Source organism: Oreochromis niloticus, linkage group LG15 (genome assembly GCF_001858045.2).
Source record: "Oreochromis niloticus isolate F11D_XX linkage group LG15, O_niloticus_UMD_NMBU, whole genome shotgun sequence".
In the NCBI taxonomy this organism is placed as follows: domain Eukaryota; kingdom Metazoa; phylum Chordata; class Actinopteri; order Cichliformes; family Cichlidae; genus Oreochromis; species Oreochromis niloticus.
Genome location: NC_031980.2, coordinates 23138407 through 23162784, shown reverse-complemented (window position 1 = coordinate 23162784; position 24378 = coordinate 23138407). Strand labels below are relative to the sequence as shown.

At 41.2% G+C, this 24378-nt stretch overlaps 3 protein-coding genes across 5 annotated transcripts; 1 reads left to right on the top strand and 2 right to left on the bottom strand.

The window, feature by feature from the left end:
- Positions 1-2170: 2170 nt before the first annotated feature.
- Positions 2171-6485, bottom strand: LOC100705944 (hepatocyte nuclear factor 3-beta). The gene is made up of 2 exons (XM_005452415.2): positions 6193-6485; positions 2171-4318 (listed from the first exon to the last, which is right to left on the bottom strand). The coding sequence occupies exons 1-2, from the start codon at positions 6265-6267 to the stop codon at positions 3248-3250; spliced, it is 1146 nt and encodes a 381-aa protein (XP_005452472.1). The 5' UTR covers positions 6268-6485; the 3' UTR covers positions 2171-3247.
- Positions 6486-11712: 5227 nt separating this feature from the next.
- Positions 11713-13578, top strand: LOC106098348 (protein CEBPZOS). The gene is made up of 4 exons (XM_013272234.3): positions 11713-11875; positions 12390-12507; positions 12597-12641; positions 13242-13578. The coding sequence occupies exons 2-4, from the start codon at positions 12390-12392 to the stop codon at positions 13322-13324; spliced, it is 246 nt and encodes an 81-aa protein (XP_013127688.1). The 5' UTR covers positions 11713-11875; the 3' UTR covers positions 13325-13578.
- Positions 13579-14445: 867 nt separating this feature from the next.
- Positions 14446-24105, bottom strand: cebpz (CCAAT enhancer binding protein zeta). Of its 3 annotated transcripts, none has more exons than XM_013272270.3 (17): positions 23830-24105; positions 21658-23150; positions 21339-21573; positions 21072-21231; positions 20575-20663; positions 20424-20477; positions 20231-20333; positions 19622-19681; positions 19450-19516; positions 19253-19359; positions 18567-18627; positions 18029-18234; positions 17742-17777; positions 16976-17074; positions 16786-16847; positions 16593-16674; positions 14446-16161 (listed from the first exon to the last, which is right to left on the bottom strand). In XM_013272270.3, the coding sequence occupies exons 1-17, from the start codon at positions 24022-24024 to the stop codon at positions 15998-16000; spliced, it is 3273 nt and encodes a 1090-aa protein (XP_013127724.1). In that variant the 5' UTR covers positions 24025-24105; the 3' UTR covers positions 14446-15997. The 3 variants fall into 3 exon arrangements, with proteins under 3 accessions (XP_013127724.1, XP_025754837.1, XP_019201753.1); XM_025899052.1 differs by having other exon boundaries at positions 17742-17779; positions 18034-18234; XM_019346208.2 differs by having other exon boundaries at positions 17742-17779; positions 18037-18234.
- Positions 24106-24378: the final 273 nt, after the last annotated feature.

The window sequence follows — 24378 nt, the reverse complement described above, 5'->3', positions numbered from 1 at the left end:
GCTATGTGGAGAAGATCAACAATTAAAAACGAAAAGAAAATGTCAAATAGAAGATATAGATCTCAGTGGAGATGCAGGGAACGCCCAGAAAATTTAAAAAAAAGAATAAGCTGAGTTTTTATAAGCACAACAACAGTAAACAACAACAACAACAATGTATCCAATAGGTGAAGGTCATTTTTTTTCCTAATACAGGGTTTTTCCCCAAAAATCTCAAACCAACAAAGTTTAAACAAAGTTTATTATTAGGACATCTTTTAAGTAAGTAAAAATGATTTATTTTTCTAATCTTGTTAGTTTGCTTATTCATTTTAGGAAAAAGTCACCCGACCTTTTTTGTTGTCAGTCGGCCTCAGTTTGCATTACACCCCCAAACCCTAATCCTAAACCTCAGGGTTAGGGTATAGTTCTTTATTAGAGTCAGTTAGATCTTTTTTTCCTTGATTGCCAAAACCTTGTGGAATAATTTTAAACATTAAACATTCTGATGTGTAATTTAGGGTTAGGATAACTGAGACATCACAGGGTTAAATTCCAGGAGTTTATAAATGAAAACAAATGACTTCATCATCAAAGTGAGCAGGTCTGATGTGCACATTAAAACAGATTATTACCTAAACAAAAGAAGCTACATCATCCTGATATTAAACAGAGCTGAACTGGCTCTTTACACTCTGACTCTCACATCAGGAGCGAAGCAAACATGACAGAGGACCGAAGAGTGAAGCATGAATATGTGTGTTGGCTCAGCAGGAACAATAGGAAACAAGATTATTTAAAGACAGTAGAGGAGCCTCCCTCCCTAAGCACACCAGACAAACAAGCTGAAAATGTGCAAAGTGATGCATAAAAATTCACCAGAATGCAGAAAATGAAAAATCCTCACTGAATGTCGTCTCTCCTACTCTGCCATATGTTTGTCACATCAGTGCTTAACCTGTTGTAGTTTTTAAAATTCCATGTTTAAATATGTGCATTCAGTTTATTTAAAGCATTCGGCTTTTTTGAGCCAGAATGTCTTTGTGCTGAATAACTGTTTTCTTGAATGTGACCATGTGACCCGTGAAGCCTGTTATCTGCAGTTCAGCATCACTTCTGTGTGACATTAATGTGCTTTAAGAGGAGAGCTTGTCACCTTTTCATGGGCTATTGTTCCAGTTGTTATCTGCTTCTATGTTATCTGTGACCCTGCGGGTGATAATCAAGCCATTTAGTGCTAATGCTGCCTCAGTTTACTCACATCTATAGCTCAGTAACACGTTTTGCACCTTTAAGGATACCGCAGCTCAGCTCACCCTCTGTCGTATTCCTGTTAGGCAGAAGATATTTGTATCCTTTATAATTTGGTATCTTAATATACAAAAACTGACATAAAAAAGTTGCATTAATTTAATAAACACCCAAAAAGTATTTATTAATTTACTTCTAAAAGCAGACTTTAATAGACTTGCTTTTATGCAATCTTATTTCTTAATGTTTCTTTGATCACTTTAATTTTTTAAAACTTATTTATGCATCAGTGTTTAAATCTACTGTACTTTTTTGCATTAAATCAAACATTTTAATCTTATTCTGTTTCATTTTTAGATTAATGTGTAGTTTTCTGTTTGAGTTTAGTATTCTGCTTGTGCTTGTCTGTAAAGGGTGTTTAATTAAAAAAATTATTTGCAGATGGGCTGGCATTTGTGCAGATTTTTTTTCTAGTATTATTGACTCCTTAATGCTTTATCTGCTTCACATCTGAACCTGCAGCTTCCTTAGAAAAACCAAACATAACCTCAGACGCATGTGTTTTGATTGTAGAAAGAAGCCGAAGAACACAGCGAAGAAGAAAAAAAGGAGAACAAAGACCCGAGGAAGATTTGACGTGTAGAATTGATATTTCACCTAATTTTGTTTTGTATTTGGCCAAACACAGTCTACATCCTGACATTCCACCTTAAAAATTAAGAAAGAATTTACAAATATGTATATTTTACTGCTTGGGAAAGTTTGTGCATCATTTTAGCCCTCAAAAAGGTGCACATGATCACCTGCAGGTCCAATAATCTAACCGAAAACAATTATTAAAATCATTTCGGTCACACTCCAGTTTTATATCAGTAAATACATAATAATTTTCTTTTACCGTAAAAAAGCACAACAACCTGAAATCTTTCTCTTCTTTAACTCTGGAGCTACAAAAGGACAAAACATTTCCACTCATACTTCGGAATTAAAAGAAGCTCCACTGTGAATCTTTACTTTTAATTTTCACACCTGTGTCATCACCACTCCTGGAACGGCAGCACATTTTAGGGAAAACCTAAGATGTTACACACCCCTGAGGAGTACATTTGTGTATGTTATATCTGTAGGTATGCCGGGATCATCTGTTACAGACTTCTGAGCACAAATGTTTGATGAGCCAGAGCCAACTTCTTCAGGAAGACACTCATGTGAAACAAGAATCTCAAGAATTTTTTTTTACCTTTCAAAACGACTTTGTATGCCAAAGCAGGAACACTGAGCTCCTGCTTTGTCTTCCAGAACCTGTAGAACATTTATTTATTCTCAATTTTATGTAAATACTGAGATTTTTAAATAATATGTTGGACTAATGATGAAGAATTATACAATTGTAAGTCATAAGTGGAGTGGAAAAAATACATTAAAAAAATATACAACCTCAATGCAGGAAAGTATAAATGCATGTGTGCAGGCCTCCACTGGCATTTACAAAGGATCATCCAGGATGTTGTGAGCTCCTAGTAATCTTCTCCACATAAAATCGTCTTTAAATGTTCCTTAAAGAGCCCTCAAAGTGAGAAAGATGGATTCATTGAGTTCTTGAATCTTTATGGAGAGGTTTTCCTAAAGTCATCCACAGAATAGCTTGAAAGTATCTGATGTTACATGGGTGGAAGGTTTTTAAAAATTCTGTTTAACAGAGTCCTGGCACACCTCTGGTCTCCTTCCTCTTTGTCAGTTGTGTTACTCTGTTGTGCTTAGATATATGTGGACGAAAGACACACAAAGAGGTCAAATTTAAGGGAACACAAACCTTATAAGTAATTTTTTGCTGCTTGACTGGGCCCCGGTGTCCTGTCCGGTTTAACCTTTGTGAACCTTCAGTTGAATAAAAACGACACAACAAAGATTTCATATGAAGCTTTTTATCAGATGGATGAAAAACAGGGGAATGGCCCTTTATCACATTTACAAATGTACAGATCAGAGTTTTTGCAGTGAGGAGTCCGGCGGGGCCTCAGGAGGAGTTCATTATGGGCCTGCCGTACACGCCGTGATAGTACCCGCTGTCGCTGTGCGCGGGCTCCAGGCCGGGTTTGGCCGCCATCAGAGCCCCGGACACGGGGCAGCCGTAACCTCCGTACTGCACCACCGGCTCCAGCTTGTGGTGCTGCGGCTCCGACATGAGGTTGTTGATGGAGAATGGGTGGTTGAAGGAGTAGTGGGTGTGGTAGGGGTCCGTTTTCAGGTGCGCGGCCTCGTGCAGCAGCAGCGGGTGCGGGTGGTGCGAGAGCAGGTGCTGCGTGTGCGTGAGCGGGGAGGGCACGCGCACGGGGCTTGAGGCTGGCGGTTCTCCCCGGTGGGGTTTGAGGTCGGCGCCCTTTCCGTCAGAGGACGGAGGTGACGATGAGGAGGAGGATGAGGAGGAAGGCGGGGAGTCCGAGCTTCTGCCCGGCGCTCCGGCCTCACAGCCCGGCTCGCTGTCCGCCTTCTTCCCGCACTTAAAGCGCTTCTGCCGCCGCAGGTAGCAGCCGTTCTCGAACATGTTCCCGGAGTCCGGGTGCAGCGTCCAGAACGAGCCCTTCCCCGGCTTGTCAGGCGCGCGCGGCACCTTGATGAAGCAGTCGTTGAAGGAGAGCGAGTGGCGGATGGAGTTCTGCCAGCGCTGCTGGTTTTGCCGGTAGAACGGGAACAGGTCCATGATCCACTGGTAGATCTCGTTGAGCGTCAGCATCTTGCTGCCGGACTGCTGGATCGCCATGGTGATCAGGGAGATGTACGAGTACGGCGGCTTGGCGTGCGTGTAGCTGCGCCGGTAGGCCTTGGACTCCCGTGGTCTGATGGCGCAGGCCTGTCCGTACACCGGGCTCATCACCGGCACGTTCCCGTACGGCGGCGGGCTCATGGAGCTCATGCTGGGCGGCAGCGCGGCGGCTCCGGCGCTCTGCGTCATTCCGGAGGCCACAGAAGAGCCGCTCACCCCGACCGGGTGGCTCACGTAATGCGCGTTCATGTGGCCGGTGCCCGTCATGCCAGGCGTGCCCATGTAGGTGCTCATGGAGTTCATGTTGGCCGCTGGGGGGTAACACTGCGACACAGAAAAAGCCAATTAACATTAATTAATGCACGAGGACACACACACACACACATTGAGTTAAATCCCAAATAATTTAATTTAATTTAAAATTAACAGCCTGATAATGTCGCATAAACACACAATAATAAATCCAGCGGATTTATTTCAGCCTGACACAAAGATCAGAGTCAGAAAAGACACCGGAGGCCAAAACAGAGCGAAATAATTCGTTCCTGATCGGTGCTACGATCAGTGTTCTGTCACTGCAGTCTTTAAAATAGTGAGTTGAAAAAAAGGCTGGAAACTTGAAAAATACACATAAAAACTCCAATAAAGCTTCACAGCAGGCGCAGAGATAAAAATACACCAAAGCCTATGATTAGTTTCAAATAACTAATCGGAAGTTATTTAAAACAGTGAAAACTGCTCACTACGAGATTCTGATTATTATAATAAAGACTAAGACTGACTTTCTGTTTGATTTTCCAGTGACCCAGTTTAACAGTAGCCATGTTTTTAGGGTTTCTAATACACCTGTATTCCTCTGTCTAATTCATCCTAATTGAGCTGCATTTGCTATAATCCGAGCCCGTCCATATCTTTAAATCTATAAGCACGCAAATCCTTGTAAAGGTTTTGCAAGGTGAAGATGAAGTCCAAGGTGAAGATGAAGTCCAAACCTTCCACTTTACCTCTCTGTGACGTGTTTATACTTTATTTATTTTTTTAAAAATAGACCCGAGCTCACGCGCAGGGTGTGGGGACTACTGGTAATGTTAAGTAAATCACTAATGCAACTTTTAGAGGGGACAATTTTATTTGAATAGAACAAAATTATCACGAGAGTTACAATTTTTAAAAATAAGATATTTCGCTTTAGATGTATAAAAATGTGGGAATTTTATTCAGCAAAAACGTCCAAGGAAATTATTTTTATAAGTAGAATAAAATCTTTTTTTTTTGTCTTTTTTTAAAATAAATTTTTAGATAAATATTACACATTTATTTTTCTTATTTTATTCTCCTGTTAACTGATTTTAACGCTTTTGTTTTATTAACCCAGAAAATTCTTTGTGAATTAAAATCAGTTACGCAGAGTTTTAACAGCAAGTCAAAGCGCTTGTTAAAATCTGTCCCTCCAGAATGAAAAGCGGGTGTGAAATTTCGTAAATCCTGCAGAAAAATAAAGGTGACGTTTAATCGCGTAAAAACTTGCATTTTGTTGCCCGTGTGTGTCCTCGCTGAAAGCCATTTTTCTTTTGCTCGGTGTTTGTTTTGCTGTTATGATCGAATTTAAAGCAGGTATCGTTTTTAAATGTTAGTTACAGTTTAGATTATTTGACACAGCCGAGTATTGAAGGTCAAACAACCTCCTGATTTTCGCTTTAATTACCTGGATTTCTGGAACAAACTAGATCTCAATTTAACAAATTCTACTGCAAATATTTACTTAGTTTACTTAAAATGAAAAACATGGATCATTATTTTTACTTGAAATCCAGCCGAAGAGTGGCTTCTTTGACAAACTCAACATGCTCTAAAACGACTCTCTTCAGATTCAGTTTTACACCTAAGGTGTAGGCTAAAGTTTAGTTTAATCAAATTAAACTCAATAATACTAATAACTGGTTATACTTTTATATGAAACATTCAAACTGTGCGTAAACGACTAAATTGTGTAGGCTCGGTACAGCTGAGCCTCTCAGAGTCCAGCTCAGATCCTGTAAGTGACCCTCAGTTATCGTTTTTCCGTCACTGAGATTGTCCGGCCCGTGATCGGGTTTTATCTGCCTCCTCTGCGGGGAAACCGCTTCTTCTGATCGATATTTAACCAATGAGCCAACATCCCCACTGACTGATAACACCCACGGGTGAAATTCACGGACCTCGGGCTCTGCGTAGTAGTAGCTGCTGCTCCAGTCCGGATGCTCGTGTCCCTCCATTTTAACGGCGCTCAGCATCGTGCACGATCCAGCTCCAGATTCATCCAAACAGCTCCACACAAGGCTGGACAACAACCACGTGAACCCCACCTGTCCTCAGCTGGCAGCCGGTACCGGGCCGCTGAATCCCGCCTGTCTGTTTGTCACCGGAGCTGCTGCCTCTCACCTGCGCGCGCACTGTGGCCGGCGGACGGTTTGTTCGCACTGAGCGTCTGCGGCACCTGCTGCTCGCTGCTGCGCAGCCGCTGTCCAATCAGCCGCCTGCATCCCAGGGCCGGATAATAAACTCCCCGAGGGCGGGGGGGGGCACGTATGCTTAGCTGGGCCCCTGTAGGAGTCTCACAGCAGATTCAGGTTTAATTTTGACTCTCAAAAACTAATTAAAAGTGAAAAGAATCAAAGAAAAATGGCACCAAATCTGTCGCACAGTCCACTAGCAACGAAAATGGACAGAATCAGATCCACAGATTCATGCTTTGGATTTTTTTGTTCAAATCAGCAGGATTTTCTATCAACACATCTACTGATTCATGTCCATTTAAACAGGTGGATTTTCTCCCAAATTAAAGAACAAAAAAAGTCCACAAAGTTTTACTGATTTTTTAATCTTCTGTAACTCATTTCATCAAAATGATCACTATTACACCTTTTTTCTGTTTTACACCTAAGGTGTTTTTCAGTCTCATCTTCAACTTTTGTTTGGTTACATTTAGCCACAAAATTGGTTTGTGTTACGTTCTGTATTTTTATTTTTTTGTAAACATTAAAAACTTCATTTAAAACATTTAAAACGTCTCTTTCAACAGAGTGATAAGCTAGCATAAAGTTAGCAGCATCTAAGCACAGAGTATTAACACTGTTGAAGTATTAAGATATAGGAGTTACATTACAGATATCAAATCAAAAGGGCAAAAACTAAATGAGAGCAGGGAAATCGGGTGCAGGGCAGTAAAGTATGAGGCCATCTCTGGGTATACATGCAGAGGAAAACCAGGGGTCACTGTATTGTATTGCACTGGATGGAAGCTTTTCTTTTGAAGGTGGTCTGACCAAAAGACATTTTTCTGTCTTTATGATATAAAGGATGTGCTAGTTTGTTTAGTATGTATAACTTCAACTAAGAATCCTCAAGAATTTAGATTTACATACAGTGGTTTTAAATACCAAAACGATGCCAGTTAACATCATAATCCTCATGTCTACAATTCAAGGCCAAGGGACCAGATCGGGCCTCTATGAATCCAGAATCATGAAGCTTGAGGTTCTCACAAAATTTTGGCCCACCTATACGCTTGAGTTAATGAATTCACAGAGTGGAAGTACACAATTGTTTCATTTTAAGAATAATGCATGTCTCAAATGTAGTTTGTGAAGCTCAAAAAGCTGTAGGAGTGGTAAAACACAAAACATGCTGGTTCCAGAGAGGCTGATCTTTAATGTCTTTATATAACCGTGAAATATGAACCTTTCCCTTTGTGTGCAAGTGTTTAGTTCCCGGCAGAGTGGAGGCTGTCCAGGATCTCCTCCTTCCTTTTCAGCTGCAGGGTTCACTGTTTGTGCTCTGACAGTGTGTGTTTACCTGCCGGTGAATCTGAAAGGATAGCCGACACACACAGCCGAGGTGAAGGAACAAGAGGAGCTGGACCACCATGCTCTCTGCACACAGCCGCTGTTTTATCTTCTGTGGCCATCAAACATGACCACAAATATTTCCCTTCATTTGTTGGTTGCACATGAAGACCGAGAGGGGGTTGAAGTGTTTATCAAAGCTGTGACACAACGAATGGCATCTCTCACCTGCACACTGAAAGTATTTACAAGTCACAAGTTATGGATTAAATACTGACTGAAGACTTTAAAGCGGCTTCAGATACAACCTCCTCTGTATCTGAAGCCGCTTAACAAAGAATCAGTGGGCATGAAGGATAAATATGGAATCTGTGGCCAGGAAGGAGATCTTCCTTACACGTGACGTACCTGTAAAAAGTTGCAGATCTTTATTATTAGCTTTAAATCTGTTATTGAAACAGGTAGTCTCACTGAAACCTTACTAAAAGTCACTTTATACATTATCATAAAGTAAGAAAAACACACACGAGAGTGTTTACAGATACAAACCTTTAAAATGTCCCAGTGAAATGAGGTTGTTTATTTGTCTCCCACTGAAAACTTCACCTCCACATGAACAGAGTCAACATTTTGGGATTTCCTTCCCTGGATGATTGCGCGTGCACCAAGATATTTTTTTATTTTGCATCCTGGGATAAGATGGACAGAAAACGTGCCCAAGCATACGGAGAACATGGAATCTCCACGTGTCTAGAGATCCTCATGGGTGAATAAATGATGAAAAATAGCTGTGATTTATTGATTTATTATAAATATTTTATTTTCATCAGCTACAAATGATAATACTCCTTACTCTGCATCCACAGCCTCCAAATTCTTGACACAGGAAACAAACAGAGATGTTGTGTGCTTGATCGGCTCTTCATTACCCACCATACATCTAACAATAATCTGTCATTTGTGATTTTTAAAAAAAATTGGCATCACCTCCTAACCCTGCTATATATAAATTCAGCTACAAAACAGATAGAAACAGATTGTTCTTTACTTCTTCTGACTACACCCAGTTCCCAAACATTATTCATGAACACTCTGTGTTTATTTGTGTGCATGAGTTCAGTGGGTCTCTGTCCTCCTGTCAGTCTGTGCTCTGTTTTGAAGGACACATCAGCTACTAAAATGCGTCACGAGGGCAGCAAAGAGTGAAGACTCCAGGAGGAGTTATAACTGGGGAGAGTGCGTCCTTTCCAGAAGTGTTTTTACCTTTAAGTATCACTAAATCATAACCACAACTGAGATATAGAAACCACGGAGAGAGGAGTGTTTAAACAACTTGTCCTTCATATTCATACATTTTTGCCCTCCAGCATTTATCTGTGTGCCTGTGATTACAAAAGTTTTATTTTTTAATCTTCTGTTATTTAAATAAATAACAGAAGTCCTATGGAAAAAAATGTTATGATCACATCTGTATAATGAAAAAATTTCACATCATATTTAACTGACAGGACTTTAAAATGAGGCTCCAACGTGGAGACGTTTCATTTCTACAGAACAAAGACACGCTGTGGAAGAGAGCCAGAGATTAATAGTAACTAAGGGACGATTCAGGGTCAGCTGATCCAGCCCCAACTATATGCTTTATCAAAAAGGAAAGTTTTAAGCCTAATCTTAAAAGTAGAGATAGTGTCTGTGTCCTGAATCCAAACCGGAAGCTGGTTCCACAGAAGGGGGGCCTAAAAACTGAAGGCTCTGCCTCCCATTCTACTTTTAAATACTCTAGGAACAACAAGTAAGCCAGCAGTGTGAGAGCGAAGTGCTCTAATAGGGTGATATGGTACTACAAGGTCATTAAGATAAGATGGGGCCTGATTATTCAAGACCTTGTATGTGAGGAGCAGGATTTTAAATTCAATACTGGATTTAACAGGCAGCCAATGAAGGGAAGCCAATATAGGAGAAATATGCTCTGTCTTTCTAGTCCCTGTCAGTACTCTTGCTGTAGTATTTTAGATCAACTGAAGGCTTTCCAGGGAGTTTTTAGGACATCCTTATAATAATGAATTACAGTAGTCCAGCCTGGAAGTAATAAATGCATGAACTAGTAAGAAGAGATGCTCGGAGAGGAGTTAAAGAAAGGAGTCGAGGATGTGCAGTTGACAGAGGGGGTGCTGTGGTGATTGTTGTTCCTGTTGTGCTTCATGGGCCATCGTGTTTGCAAGAAATCAGCTGTTTGATTAGCCGTTCTTTAAAAATGTGGACATACGTATTTATATTTAACAGTAACAAGCTGTTTGTGGAGATTAAATTAGAAACACTTAAATTAAAGTATAATGGTGGATACTGTAATTACTGTAAAATCCTCTGTGGTTATGTGTTAAGCAACATTTGTGCTGTTTCACCAGCTGAAATTTGACTTTCAAAGTATTTTCCACATAAACATAGAATATATTCCACCATCATGCCTGATTATAGATTTGATATGTGACATATGTGACTTAAGAATGGACAAAAGGAAACTGTATGTGGAAGAAAGTAGTGAATAATTTTAGAAATTAAAGACCTTTGTTGAAGACCTCTGATGCCATCTGAGTGCAGTGGCTTTTAATGAGTTTCCAGCCCTGCAGAGGACTCTTTTCTAGCTCCTATTTCTGCACCTAATCATGCTGTAAAGTGAGGTTTTTGTGACCCAGGTGAGCAAATATTGTCTCTTAGTCTAAATGCGTTTGGCTGCTGCTCTGCTGAGATTCCTGCAGGAATAGCAGCTGTAAAACCGAGGCAGCCTCTGGGAAAACTGGGAATCTAACCTGCAGCTGGTGCTCATTCAGCTGAGTCTATATCAACAAAATGACATTAGATTTTATTTCCTCAAAATAAAAAAAAGAAAGAAAAGAAAAGAAAAACCAAACAGAAATTGCAGGTGTCTTCAGTGGAATCTGCTCATGAAAGTGAATTCTTTCCTTTTGACTGCTTCTCAACTAAAAATTAAAAACAATTATTCAGACTTTCATCAGGTGCATCAGGTGTTTTATTGGACGTACCCCTTGTTTTTATGACAGGAGCTGTCATCTTGTCTGTTCATCTTGCCACAACGCTGACACCTCCTGGTAACATCCCATAACTACAATGATTAAATCACAATTCAGATTTTCAACTGGCCGAAATTTTGTTGTTATGATAATAAAAAGAAAATATATATAGCAAAAACAGTAATAAAAGAAGCTTTTAGAGCAGTGAGAGTTGATTCTATGTTGGGGGTTTTTATTATCACAAAAGGAGAAAAAGTTACATTATCTAAAACAGTTTTTGTATTTCTAAAAACAAGGCACTCGTACTTTGTCCTTTTCGTCAGTTATTTATTTATTCATGCAATTAACCCCTTAGGTGACCGACAACCAATAAGATGGGTGAGGCCAACACATCAGATTTTTCATCTTTTCACAGAGAATTTAAGGAAATAGTTTTTATTCAAACTGTGCATTTATTTTTATTTGTAATTTTCTGTGTTGCTTTGCTTTTGATTAAGTTTCATTTATGTATTGTGATCTCTAGTTTGTCAATAAATAAATAAATACAAATTAAATAGTCAAGAATAAATTATTATAAATTATTATAGCAAGGAGCTGTTACGTGTTTGTTCTTTAATAGTGATTATATTGATTTGATGAAAAAAATTTATAGAAAATAATTTAATAATTACTTAAAGTCTTAATTAATTTATCAAATTACTATTTTATTGAATAAAAAAGAGAATTATCAAATGTAAAGGAGCCTCTTTTAGCCGTGTTATCACTAAAAGTTGCTGCTTTTATACTTACGGTAGTGTAAACAGCGGTTTTGATGGTTTTAATGAGGTAAGGACGCCAAAAAAAAGTCGATGTGTCCCTACCGAGCTTCCGTACACCGGAAGCAGCGTGTTAGTAGTTTGCTGTGGTTGTTACAAGGGCAGAGGATTTGTTTCTGCAAGCATCTTACTCAACTGATACAATTTATAGTGCTCTGATTTAGATTTAAAGCAGTTATTCATTTATCTCAAGTACCACAAATCTAATATAAGGTAAGTTCAGACGTATCAAAGACGTTAAATAAAACGCCTTCAGTTCAAAACGAAGAAATAAGCGATCGTTTGCTAACATATTGAGGTTTCTTGAGCGCCCAGCTTGCTGTGTCATGCTGTCATTAAACGCTTTAAGGTTGCGATGTTCTTGAGCTCAATCATGTGTCAGCTTCAGATTGAAAATCCAACTCGGAATTTTATTTTGGTAGAGTGGCAAACTATTTTTCAAAATAAAGTTACAGCCTTTTTCTTCTGTCTGAATTTAATATAAAATATTGACGATCTGTTGTTTTTGTTATAGGTTTTAAATGTACAAAATTACATATAATCACAATAAAATAAGGTATTCTCATTCTAATCTGTTCTAAAATATTTGCAGACAATAATTTAACTTTCACCGAAGAGCGAGGTTTGCTGTCTAGGGCAGAGCTGTGTACCTCTGTCTAGCAGTGAAATAAAATAAAAATATTCTATCGGGAAAGTTAGATGTTTGTATTTGTTGGTCTCACCTCAGATGTCTCCGAAACCTCTGGAGCCGCTGGCTAAGAAGCTCATGAAGGGCGTGATTGCTCTGGAGCTGCTGGGCGTCCTCGGGGCTTACGGTCTGTTTCGCACGATGGACACCAGCCGAGGTATGAAATTATGACGTGAAATGGATCTGAAATAGGTCTGGCTTTATATCGTCCTAAATTTCCTGTTTTATATCCTGCACCACCTGCAGATTTCAGGAACACCATGAACAGGAGGTTCCCATCCATCCTAGAAGGTAAGAAGAATCTCCAGGTTCAAACCCTGGCTTAGCAGAGGGTGTTCTCCAACACTGGCTTCTTTCATAATAATAATTACTGTTTATATAGTACAAAGTGTGGTCCAGTTTTAAAATCACTACTGAATAAGAAATTCAGAAACACACACACCACAGCCTGCACGACGTATGAAAATAAAAATGTCAGAGCACAGATGACGTTGAAATGTACATACAACAGATGAAAATGAGCTCATATTTAAATCAATTAAAACCCAAGTAGGTGAAATAAATCAATTCATATGAAAATAAAAATGATTAGTGCAATTTCAGCAGAACAACAAAGTTTTATTGAAGATGCCAACATGGCACCAAATAAAACACAATATACATTAAATCAAGTAATGTGTAAAAGTATGTTAGGTACACACTTACTGCAGAACAACCTGATTTTTTGAGCCATAAATTAAACAACATGTTTATAAACCTTCCTTCTGCTTCATGTGGACATCATATCATAATTTCTGTAACTTAATCAGCTGCACAGCCATGCTGCCAGTCTCTTAACCCACAAATTTCCAACACAACAAAATTAATTTTGTGACGTCTGCTTCCTCTCAGTTTACTACAAGTCCAACGAGTGGGCGGGGATCTACGGCATCCGAGAGAGAGACCAGGAGGCCTGGTCAGCCAAACAGGATTGAAGGTGTCCATTGACGTCATCATCATTGTCGCGTGCAGCGCCTTGGCATCGGAGTCTGGAGCCTCCCACTTCGGCTGCTTCAGCACTACATGTCAGGAAAAAAGACATCACTTCCTGTAAAGACTCATCCGATCTCGTTCGTTTATACAGGAATTGTCTTTCTCTCTGTGGAGAAGTTATTAAATGTGGCTGGTATCCAGCCCAGTCAAGGAAATCCTGCCTTTGTTTTTATTTTTTAAACACATATACTTTGTATATATTTGCCGCTGTATGAAGCAGCCAAACCCAAAACCTCTTTTTGGGGGTTTTTGTCTCACACTCGGTACCCAAGTACAATCTCAAGTGGTGGTGATGATATGGTACATGGACTGGTTCTTATGTAGCGCTTTTCTACTCTATATGAGCACTCAAAGCACTTTATACAACTAATTCATTTACCCAATCACACAAGCACTTTTTCTAACTGTTAAGTGTTTACTGTCTAACATTCATACACATTCACACTCCGATAGATGCATCGGAGAGCAACAGAGGGTTAGTATCTTGCCCAAGGATATTTGGCATGCAGCCTGGGATTGAACCACCAACCTTCCAGTAGCTGACCTGCTCTACCACCTGAGCTACAGCCACCACCTTCCCCCTGACATCCTGGTTCCCTCTTGCCAGAGCATTTGTGGACTCTCACTGGATGTAGACACCCTGGTCAGGAGTCAAACCCCTCACCTGAACTTCCAAAGGCGAGTGGTGTTACCACTATGCTATTGATCGATCAATCGATATACATATATATGTAGAGGTGTGTGTGTATGTGTATTTGTGGACTTTCTTGATACTTTCCCTGTTAATCCTGCTTTTTCTTTGCTGACCTTTAGCATTACATTCTTGTACTTCCTCTTACTTTACTTTGATATAATAGCTGTGAACTAACAACAGCCACAAGAGGTGTTATTGCTTGATATTAAATTACATTTAAAATGGTTTAAATCTGTTAACTGCTATATTTGATAATTTTATCCATTCATCCATCTTCTTTTGCTTATCCAATTCAGGTTGTGGGCAGGAGCCAGAGCCTATCCCAGTTGAAACTTTATAAGTTTTAATAGTTAATACCACACCAACAAAAAACCTGAACCTAGTTTAATTTGTAAATGTAAAACAACAAAACCTTGAAACGGTGCAGACCGTTCTAAAAATGCCACATTCTGGTCAGTATGTTCAACTTGATCTGAACGACAGAAACAATCATTAAACCTGTAAACACACTGAACAGGATCATGAAACACTTTAATGTTTGTGTCTCACACAAACACACACACACAGGTTGTATGTGAATTAATTTGTTAGATACAAGGAAATTGCTGCTTATGTGTCAAACAGGCTCATCCCATGTCAGCTCAGATTTGCCTGAAAGAGAATTCTGATTTCTTAAAAGAGATTTCTCAAAAAAAAAAAAAAAATACTGATGTCAACCAGCCTCCTGGTAGACACACCTGCGGTCTCAATTTGAAGTTCTTGAGGTTGTGCTTGAATTATCGCACTCACCAACTTCAGCCTCTCACAGCTGAGGGTAAAAAGTATTCCCAGGGATGAAGGTCGGGATGTTTTTACACATCACGCTGAAATCCTTTTTTTGAGGGAGCACTTTAAAATCCTAATATCTAGAAAATTCCTAGAGCTTCAAATGTGTTAGAGTAAATATGAATGTGGAGCGTCAGCAGTGCAGCTCCAGTTAACGTTAAACGGTGGACGTTTGAAGTCCCTAAAATATTTCAATGTGTGATCTCCGACAGCGGATTTGGAGACTTGTAGAAACCACAGTAGATTTTATTTAGAGCTTCTCACATACAAGACACGGGATATTCTTGAAAACAGTCCAAAGGTGAAAAACAAACCAAGAAAACGGCACAGCAGCACACAGCCTCTCATTGGCCAGAGAAATTTGGGCCATGAGGCTGGAACTAAAAACAAAGCAATATTTCCCTTCTCTACATAAATATGAGTTATATGAGAGAGAACAGCGTTACAAATTTTGGATCTAATAAATTTACTTGGACTTCGTATATTGCGTCATACCTGGGAATATCACAGTGAACGTTTCCCCCAACATTTAAGCTTTAACGAGTGTAACGATTCACTTTTAGACTGTTTTTAAGACAATTCTGTGTAAACAACATTGTGTGAGAAGCAAAATGTTTCTACAGGCTGTAGACATCTAAATATTTCAGCAACTTCAAGCATCCTTCAGAGTCCATTTTCATAGAGGCACAGGACTGGATATTTACCCTAAAACACAAATGTTCCCTCAAAAACATCATGAAACAGCCCTGCTTTCATCCCGTGAAGTATTCATTTATGCTTTTTAAAACCAAAGTTTATTTTAAACTTGATGGACTGAGATGGAATGATCCAGATGAGATTTGCAGCAAAACGTTCAGCACAACAAAGTCTTTGATTTTACAAAAAAATAAAACAAGCTAAACGTGGCTCCTCTTCATCAGCCCCCAGATTGAATCTGTAAACACCGTTTTATGTCCGCGTCCTCCCGGTTTACGATGAGACCGCCGAGTGTCCGGGGATCTACAGCGTCCGGGAGACAGACGAGGAAGGCGTGGTCACCGAAGGTTTAGCTTTAGGCCAACATCTTCAGCATCCTCATCATCTACTTCCTCATCATCTACTTCCTCTTCTTCTTGCTCCCAAACGTCCCGCTTCCCGTCCTGGCTCGGCCGAACCCCGTCTTCTTCTTGTTGAACGCGGTCTTCTTCCTGCGCAGCGTCTTGGCGTCGCGGCCGTGGATCCAGTCGTCGCGCTGAGCCTCCCACTTCAGCTGCTTCAGACCTGCACACAGGAAGTGTTAGAAAAGACAACACATTTGGTTTATCTGTGCAGCGCAGCTGAATGGGACTGACGGGACTTTCTCTCTGTGGAGAAGTTATGAAACGTGAGACGAGAGACACCGGCCTTCGTCTCGTCTGTTTGTGTTTTTAACCCTGTGATAACCTGAAACAGCCTCAGCATCCTTCAGCCCACACACATCAGTCTGAATGTAATCATTCTTAGTTTCAAGGTCCATTGAATGACATCACTGTAATAACGGAGATAGTTTTATTCCTTATATTGACCCAACTGCTAACTTACTCTATGAACATTTCAGGTGCTGTAATTATAATAGAAACCGTAACAACGTAATCAAATCCTCAGCCTTCAGGTGGCCACCGGTCTTGTTCCTGCAGTACTATGAGCTGTTCAAGGTGAAGCTCTGATCTCACCTGCTTTGTCTCTATTGGCCATGGCGTTCAGCCCGATGTTGTCAAACTTGGAGCCGGCATTCTCGTCCAGCAGGCAGCCAAACTGAAAAAAAAAAGAACAACAATAATGATGTTATAAGACCTTTGAAATATTTATGATTCCATAAATATCCTGTTGTGCTTCTTTCCATGAATTCTCTGAAGTCAAACTGACCTCTTCAGCAGAAGCAAACATGGTTGCATCTTTCTTTTCCTTCTTCTTCTTCTGTTTGGAACCTGAAACGTTGAACAGTGATCATTAAATAACCTCCGGAGTCGCTGATTGAGTTTTCTATACGCAGCCAAAACAAACTGACACATTAAATTATGTTAATAATTCTTTGAGCTACAGATCCAGCATTAACCTAAAGATCCGGAGAAGTCGAGGTCCTCTGAGGATTTTCTCTTTCCCTTCTTGGTCTGTGGGGTGATGTCTGGAGCTTCCATCTCATCGTCATCTGAATCTATACGGTGGAAAAGGTTTTTCTCAGTTTCAATATTACATTTGAAAAGAATTATTTTCTCTCATATCTTCTGTTCCAGTGATGGACGTTCATATTCAACACGACCAAAGTTCAAATAAGGAGCTTAGCACGTGCACAGCTAATGCTTTCAGCTTCAGACTGCTCTAAACACTCAGTTTCACACTGATTTTCCTCCTCTTTCAGACAGAGCATGGACTCAGTATAAGATAGGGAAGGATTATTCTGAAATGTGAATCATGCAAAGCTGCTCTACAAGAGTCCAAGAATTAAAATAAGGAGGTGAAAATGAGCAGAATAATTCCACATTAGCAGAAGGATAAATTCTAGCCATCTTTCATAATTTAGCATATAACCCCAAATTTTGCATTAATTTATTAAATGTTTTTAAATTAATTGTAAGATATTATATTTTAATTAGGTGCTGCTTTAACAGGTGAGTTGACTGAATTTAATAATCTGTATTTTTATAATATTTAAACTTCACTGGTTCCAGAACATTAAATGTAAATGTTTAGTGGTTTTCTTTGAATTATGGGGTGCTCGTCTAAAAAAGGCTTACAGATTATTGGCTCAGATATCCCATGATGCACTGTGTTCCCTCTTCAGTATGTAAAAAACAGTGGTTAGGATTTCAAAAGGTACTGACCTCCAAATGCAGCATCTTCATCCTCCAGCTCAGGAACTGAAAGAAGAGAAGAAGGATCAGGTTTCTGTAAGATCACAGGTCGATTCTGTCCTTTAACTCATGAAAACGTGGACTTGAATATATGAACATCAATGTAATCTGAAGTCAAATAATGACAAAAAAGACATTTATACAGGCAGAAAAAATTAAAAGTACTGGTGTATTAATTTAAAAACAGAGAATATTGAACTGAAACTCAAAACTAAGCTGGATTAAAATAAGTTTTTGTACTCTGTCATATTTTTTACCTTCATCATCATCATCATCATCACCCTCTTCGTCTCCGTCAGGGTCCATGAACATCCCTCCTTCTTCCTCCAGTTCATCGCCGAAGTCTTCCTCATCCATGCTGCCCAAAGACACCTCCTCATCGTCCAGGTCGTCCATGTCTGAGTCGTCCACGTCCGACTCCGAGTCATCTCCTGATTTCTTATCTTTTTTACTCTTTACATTACTGACAGAAAAACAAAAAAGTCGTGAGGAAGAGGAGGGTTCAGTCAGTGTGTCAAACTCTTTAAAGTCTTTATTTGTTCTTTTCAAACAAAACCAAAATCGTGTTCGAGTCTCACAGCCAATCAGATTATTCTGTTGTAGACTAAATAAATACCAACATAATGCTCTTCCTAGTATTTCCTGTATTTGCTTTCCCATGTGTAGCTACAGTAATACAGAAACAAATAAAACAATAATACTTTAAACCGAAGGAAAATACATTTAAGAATTACAAAGTAAATCAATAAATAAATGGAATGGAAATAAAACCCAAGAGTAAACCTGACAACTCACCCTGCAAAGTCCAGATTATCACTGCCGAGGTCGGTGAAGTACGAGTCGCCTTCAAAGGTGTCTGCCAGAAAACAAACAAACAGTTACTCAGCCAGAGAACTTTAATTTATACCACGAGCAAATGAGGAAAAACAGGAGAAGCACAGCCAGAAATACAGAAGGGCCTCCGGTGGGCTCCTCGTCCTATAGCGGGAACCCTGTCACAGCCCAGAGCCGAGCATTCCCCCGAGAACACCAGAACCGGCCGGTCGACCACTAATGGCCGGGTCTCTTCACGGATGAAAGCAGGTTGACACTGAGCACATGTGCCAAATGTTTAACTGGTGAAGGGTAGCAGCAAACAGCACCTCAGACTGGCCAGGAGTTCACCGATTCCCTGATCTGAGGGACGATCCTCCCATCATCAGGATCACGCCCAGGTGTTATCAGGCACATGTGGACCAAACTCACAGTGAGCCAAACTACGACTCAGACTGGATCAGCCTGTGATTTTAATTTTTACCTTTTATTTGAAATATAAAAGATTTAAAATGCAGTTCTGTTTACTTCAAAATTTCAGTGTTTTATGTAATCTGTGTTTATAAATTTAACTGTACAAGTGTCTCGACTGAAGCCATTAACCAAGGATCTGTGATGTTTTCATGAGGAGATGCTGAGTATTAAATTAGAGATGATGGTTTATTTACCAAGAAGTTTCTCAAACTCATCATCGTCCACATCCTCCAGGCTCTCGTCATCATCGTCGCCTCGTGGCCGGCGTTGCTGCTTCTCCTGCTGACGTTTCTTGAAGAAGCTGACGAATGAAACAAAGAAACAAAGCTCATTAAACATAATACAGTCGAAAAACAGGGGAAATATGTCAGGTGACTTTGCTGGGACGCACCGATGGAAGAAGATCTCGTCAACAGGAACCTGACTTTCTTCTTTAGACAGAAACTCTGCGCTGTTCACTGACAGACACAAATAATTTAAAGGATCCACACTTCATCTGACATCACAGAGCAGGTGAAGGAAAAAAAACAAACATAGAAAGTGTGAATTTTGTTTAAAGTTACCTGGTAGCAAGCTGACAGGTAATCTGTGTTTGGGCTTCATCACAGCGGCATCGGTGTTTTCTATAGAATAAAAAAATGTTAAAAAACTGAAAGTTTACACTTAAAATTATTAATATTAGTTAATTGAAAGCATCAATAAACTGTCACAATGTGTGAAGTCAGCATGATTAAATCTGTTTTGATCCGAGACAGCAATGAAACCACAATGAAACCACAATAACGACTCTTCAGGATGTTTTTTATCGTTTTCTATCTTTCTGAGTCTCAATTTTTAATTTTTCTGTTGTTTTCAGCTTATAAAGACTTTTATTTAGATTGTCTTTACTGTCCACTGTCTCTTGTCTCTCTGCAGGTTGCTGCTGCTTTGCAGCTTTGTGCATTTTATTTCATCTCTTTTTAATTTTTTTGTTCCTCTTTTAAGTCATTTTAATCATCCTTTCTTTTTTGAATCTCTTTAAACTATTTCAGAAATGTGAACATTTGACACCAGTTTTCACCATTTTCCCATCTACATGTGATCATTTTGTATCCATCTGTGTTTATGTTGCATCATTTTTTGATCATTTTTACAAAATGCATCCGATAGAACTCGGTGTTTGCTTGTCTTACGTTCTGCTTTGAGCTGTTTGGGGTTTCTGAAGACGAATCGATCGAGGAAGCGGATGAGGGTGAAGTCCTGCAGAGGGTCCCCAGAGTACTGGATGAAGTCTCCCTGTGGAAATAAAATCATATCAAACATTAACAGCAAGAATCATGATGACTACAGAGCTCCTGAGCGTGTGGAAAGGGGCGGGGCTTTTACCTGCAGAATGGTTTTTGCAAACAGCGACACTGACGGGTGGAAGTGCAGAGCGAGCTGCAGAGAACATTAGACATTAGGTTATACACAGAAGCTTGTGAACACAAGCTCTGGATGAGAACTTTGTGTTTATTGGGACAGATTTTTTTTTTACCTTCTGCAGCTCCCATAAAGTCGAGCGATCTGCGCCGCAGAATAACGGGTTTCTGTGCAGCGGGTCGTAGGTCTGAACACTCTTAATTCCTGAAAGAAAACAGGACGGAGAAACAAACACGATGAAGCTCATCTTCTTATTTACTGTCATGCTTTATTTTAATCAGCCAGGTGCAACAAACACACATAACTATGTCGTATTTTAAATTAGAGCCGGTAGTGGTTTCTGGAATAGAGATTACAACATGAGCTAAAAGTTTTTCCTGATCCAGGCAAATAAAAAAAATCTGCCATTAGTTTCATGAAACTAAAACAAAACAACAAGCTATTAAACAAAAGTCTCCCAGGAAGACAATGGGTGGAAATGGTGGAAAGTACCAGGGGCACTGGCGGTTATGTTAGATTAAACCCATCCTTCAACAACAGTTTTCAAACAAAGAAGGCTGACAGAAAGATAATTACGATTTCATGAATGTCAGCATTTTATGTTTCACAGACCTTCCAGGTTCTGGTGATGTACCCATGATGCTGCAGGTTTGACCTCCTCTCCCTCTGTGTTTGTTTGTTCCTCTAGTTTGTCAGCATCCACGAATCGCTCCTCTTCATCATCATCCTCCTCATCTGCAGCGAGGTCTTTGAACGCCTCCTCTTCCTCATCCTGAATGAAGCCATAATTCAAAAGTTTAAAGCAGTTCATCTTTGAGAGCATTTATGTCCAAAAGGAAAATCTAAAGCATCAGTTTTACACCCTCTGAGATTTCTTACCCCCTCCTCCTCCTGCAGCAGTATCTTCAGGCCCGGTTTGGCCCTCATGACCTCCGACACCAAGAAGAGCGCCCCGCAGGCGAAGCTGGCGCTCTGCTCGGCGCTGATCTGCAGCAGCCGCTTGACAAAGGCTTTGACCCGCCTCAGCGCCACGTCAGCCTTCATGGATTTGTACAGCAGGTTCAGGAACATGTTCGGGCGGGAGGACGATGACAGCCCGGGGTCCAGCAGCTTCCTGCAACACAGGTGGAGAAAGTAAACACCTGGATGTTGTCTGTTTAAAGCCCACAAATGAGCTGCCAGGCAAGGTTTTTCTTACCTGTACAGAGCCACATAGTACCGGTCCGAGATGCTCTGCTGGGAGTCCATCACCTGGAACAGCAGCATGAGTGCCTGCACGGCCGTATTGAACTTCACCAGATGAACCACTTTGAAGAGTGTGTCCATCTGCTCTCTCACTTTGTCGTCCCCGGCGCTGGTGTAAGGATACGCCCTGTTCACGCCCGCCAACAGCGCACTCAGCATCTTCGACTCAATGTCCTTCTTTTTGACGCAGGCACGGAAGAAGGAGAAGTAGATGGTGATGAGCTTAGCGGCGAGCCCGTCCTCATCGTGGCTCAGGATCACCTGGCTGAGGAAGCACACGGCGTAGTACTGCGCCTTCGGGCTGATGTTGGGTCGGAACAGGAGCCGCTCCACCTCGCAGCACACCACCCCCTTCATGTTGGGGTGTTTGTGCAGCAGCGTCTCCAGCAGGTACGAGGCCTTCGCCGCCGTCTTGTACTCGGGGTCTCCAAGCTTGTTTACCACTTGGGTGAGCAACGCCTTCTCCTGTTCCGGACGGCTGCACAGCAGCTCATGGGCGGTGGCTAGCGCCTTTGCCTTGGTGGCGGGCACTGTGTCGTGAGCCACTGAGTCCAGCGCCACCACAAACTCAGCCACGTGGTGCTTCAGCTGGTGCTCAAAGTACCAGAGGATGAGGCGGCGGTCGCGGGCGTCGCGGTTGCCGCTGGCCTTCTCCTCAAGCTGGTCGAACGGGTGCTGGGCAAAGGTGCGGAGCTTCCTGTCCTCAGGCAGCAGGTTGGACAGCAGCAGCTCTCGCAGCGTGTCCATCGCCATCAGACCCATCCGCCGACTGCCTTTCTTCTTCACCATGGTGACTAGGTTCTCCACGTGCTCCAGCATGTGCACCGGAGCGTCCTGAATCAGAACCGTCATAGCTGCCATTCTGTCCGCCAGCACGCCGGAGGAGACGACTGTCTTCATCCAGGCCGAGTTGGCGCCTTTCTGCAAGCTCTTCTTGGTCTTGTAGAGGTTTACCTCAGCCTCGAACAGCTGCTGAGCGAGCGACTTGTACTGGGAGACCAAGGCGGCATCCTGTGGCACCGACGAGCCCTCTTCTGTGTAATCCAGCTCGAACCACTTACCACCAGGTTTGATCAGCAGCACCTGCCGCGGTTGGAACTCAAATACGGTCGGGCTCTGCTTCGCCTTTTTTGCCCCCGATGCCAGCGCCTCTTTTGTCTTCTTCTGCTTCTGATCGATGACGTTGGGCTGAGTGTCAGGTGCCGTCTCTTCTGCTTTCTCCACTTTGACCTTTTTAGCTTTCTTCTCGCCAGCAGCCATGGTAGTGGTGGCGGCTTCGCCCTCAGGCTCATCCAGGATGGTTTGCTGCGTCGCGTATGCCCGGATGCCCAGCTTGGTGATGAATGACTCCAGCTCGCCCTCCTCCAGGTCATCTATCGCTCCTTTCATGCCGCCATCGACGAGCTCATTGGAGTCTTCGAGGCCGGCGAGGAGGATGTAGTCGGCCTAAAGAAGTAGAGAAGAACCACAAAGAAAAGAATAAAAATGTGTGACAAAGAATTCTGATTAATTAATTATTAATTAATTCTGATTTGTCTATAAATTGTATTTAAATTTTTACTTTATTTGATACATTTTTATTTATTTATTTATGTAAATAATACCATGGAAGCATGGATACATCCTGAGGTTATAACAACTGGTCAGCCACCGGTCTAATGGTGTGGGGATATTTACTTGGCACACTTCCCTTAGTACCAACTAAGCATTGTTAAAACACCACAGCCTTCCTGGTTACTTGACCATGACACTGAGTTCACTGTACTCAATGGCCTCCAAAAGCATCAGAGCTCAGTACAGGAGAGCACCAACAGGAGATCCGCATCACGGATGAGCAGCAGCTGTCTGATACGATCACGTCCATAAGGACCAAAATCTCCTACGAATGTTTCGAGCGCCTTGATGACTCTATGCCATGAAGAATTAAGGCAGCTCTGAAAGCAAAACGAGGTCCAACCCAGTAACAGCAAAGTGTACCTAATAAACTGTCCGGTGACTGTGCTTTTACGTCACATAAACTTTTGTGTCAGTTCAAAAAACTATCAAAACAAACCGACCTCCACAAGTTAAAACGCTCTCTGACCCCGTTTGTGAGTGTTGGCCCTGTTTCACCAGGTAAATTCACCTTAGTTCCTCCGAGCCGTAAAACCTCCTCCAGGCTGAGCTCCTCTTCTTCTCTCTCCTCCTCCTTCGTATTCTTTTCTTCACCTTCATCCTCCTCTCCGCCGCTGTTTTCCGCCTCCGGCTCGTTTCCTTCGGCCTCAAATGTCACTTTTTTCGTCGCTTTGGACTTTTTACGTTGCTTGTTTTTCGCTGCCATGCTGTTTGCAGCGTGAGGAAAACTGACCCGGATGTTGAATGAAACGTTTCCGGTGCACGGTTGCCAGATCTCATAAGGGGGTGCTATCAGAATTAAACTCAGAAGAATCCTTTTATTGTCATTAAACATCAAATGAGAACCAGCTCCCTGGTAGCAGAATTTAGAATAAATACAAATTTATAAAAATCTTAAAATCTAATTATACAAATGTACAGGGTCATTATGTGTTAGCCAATATTTTTCACATTTGCGAACAATAAGCAGCCCGAATTGACTATTGGGAGGTTGTAATTGACGTGATGTAGTTTTTCCACTGGTAACCATCAAATAGTCGCATCATTACAGAAGAAACCT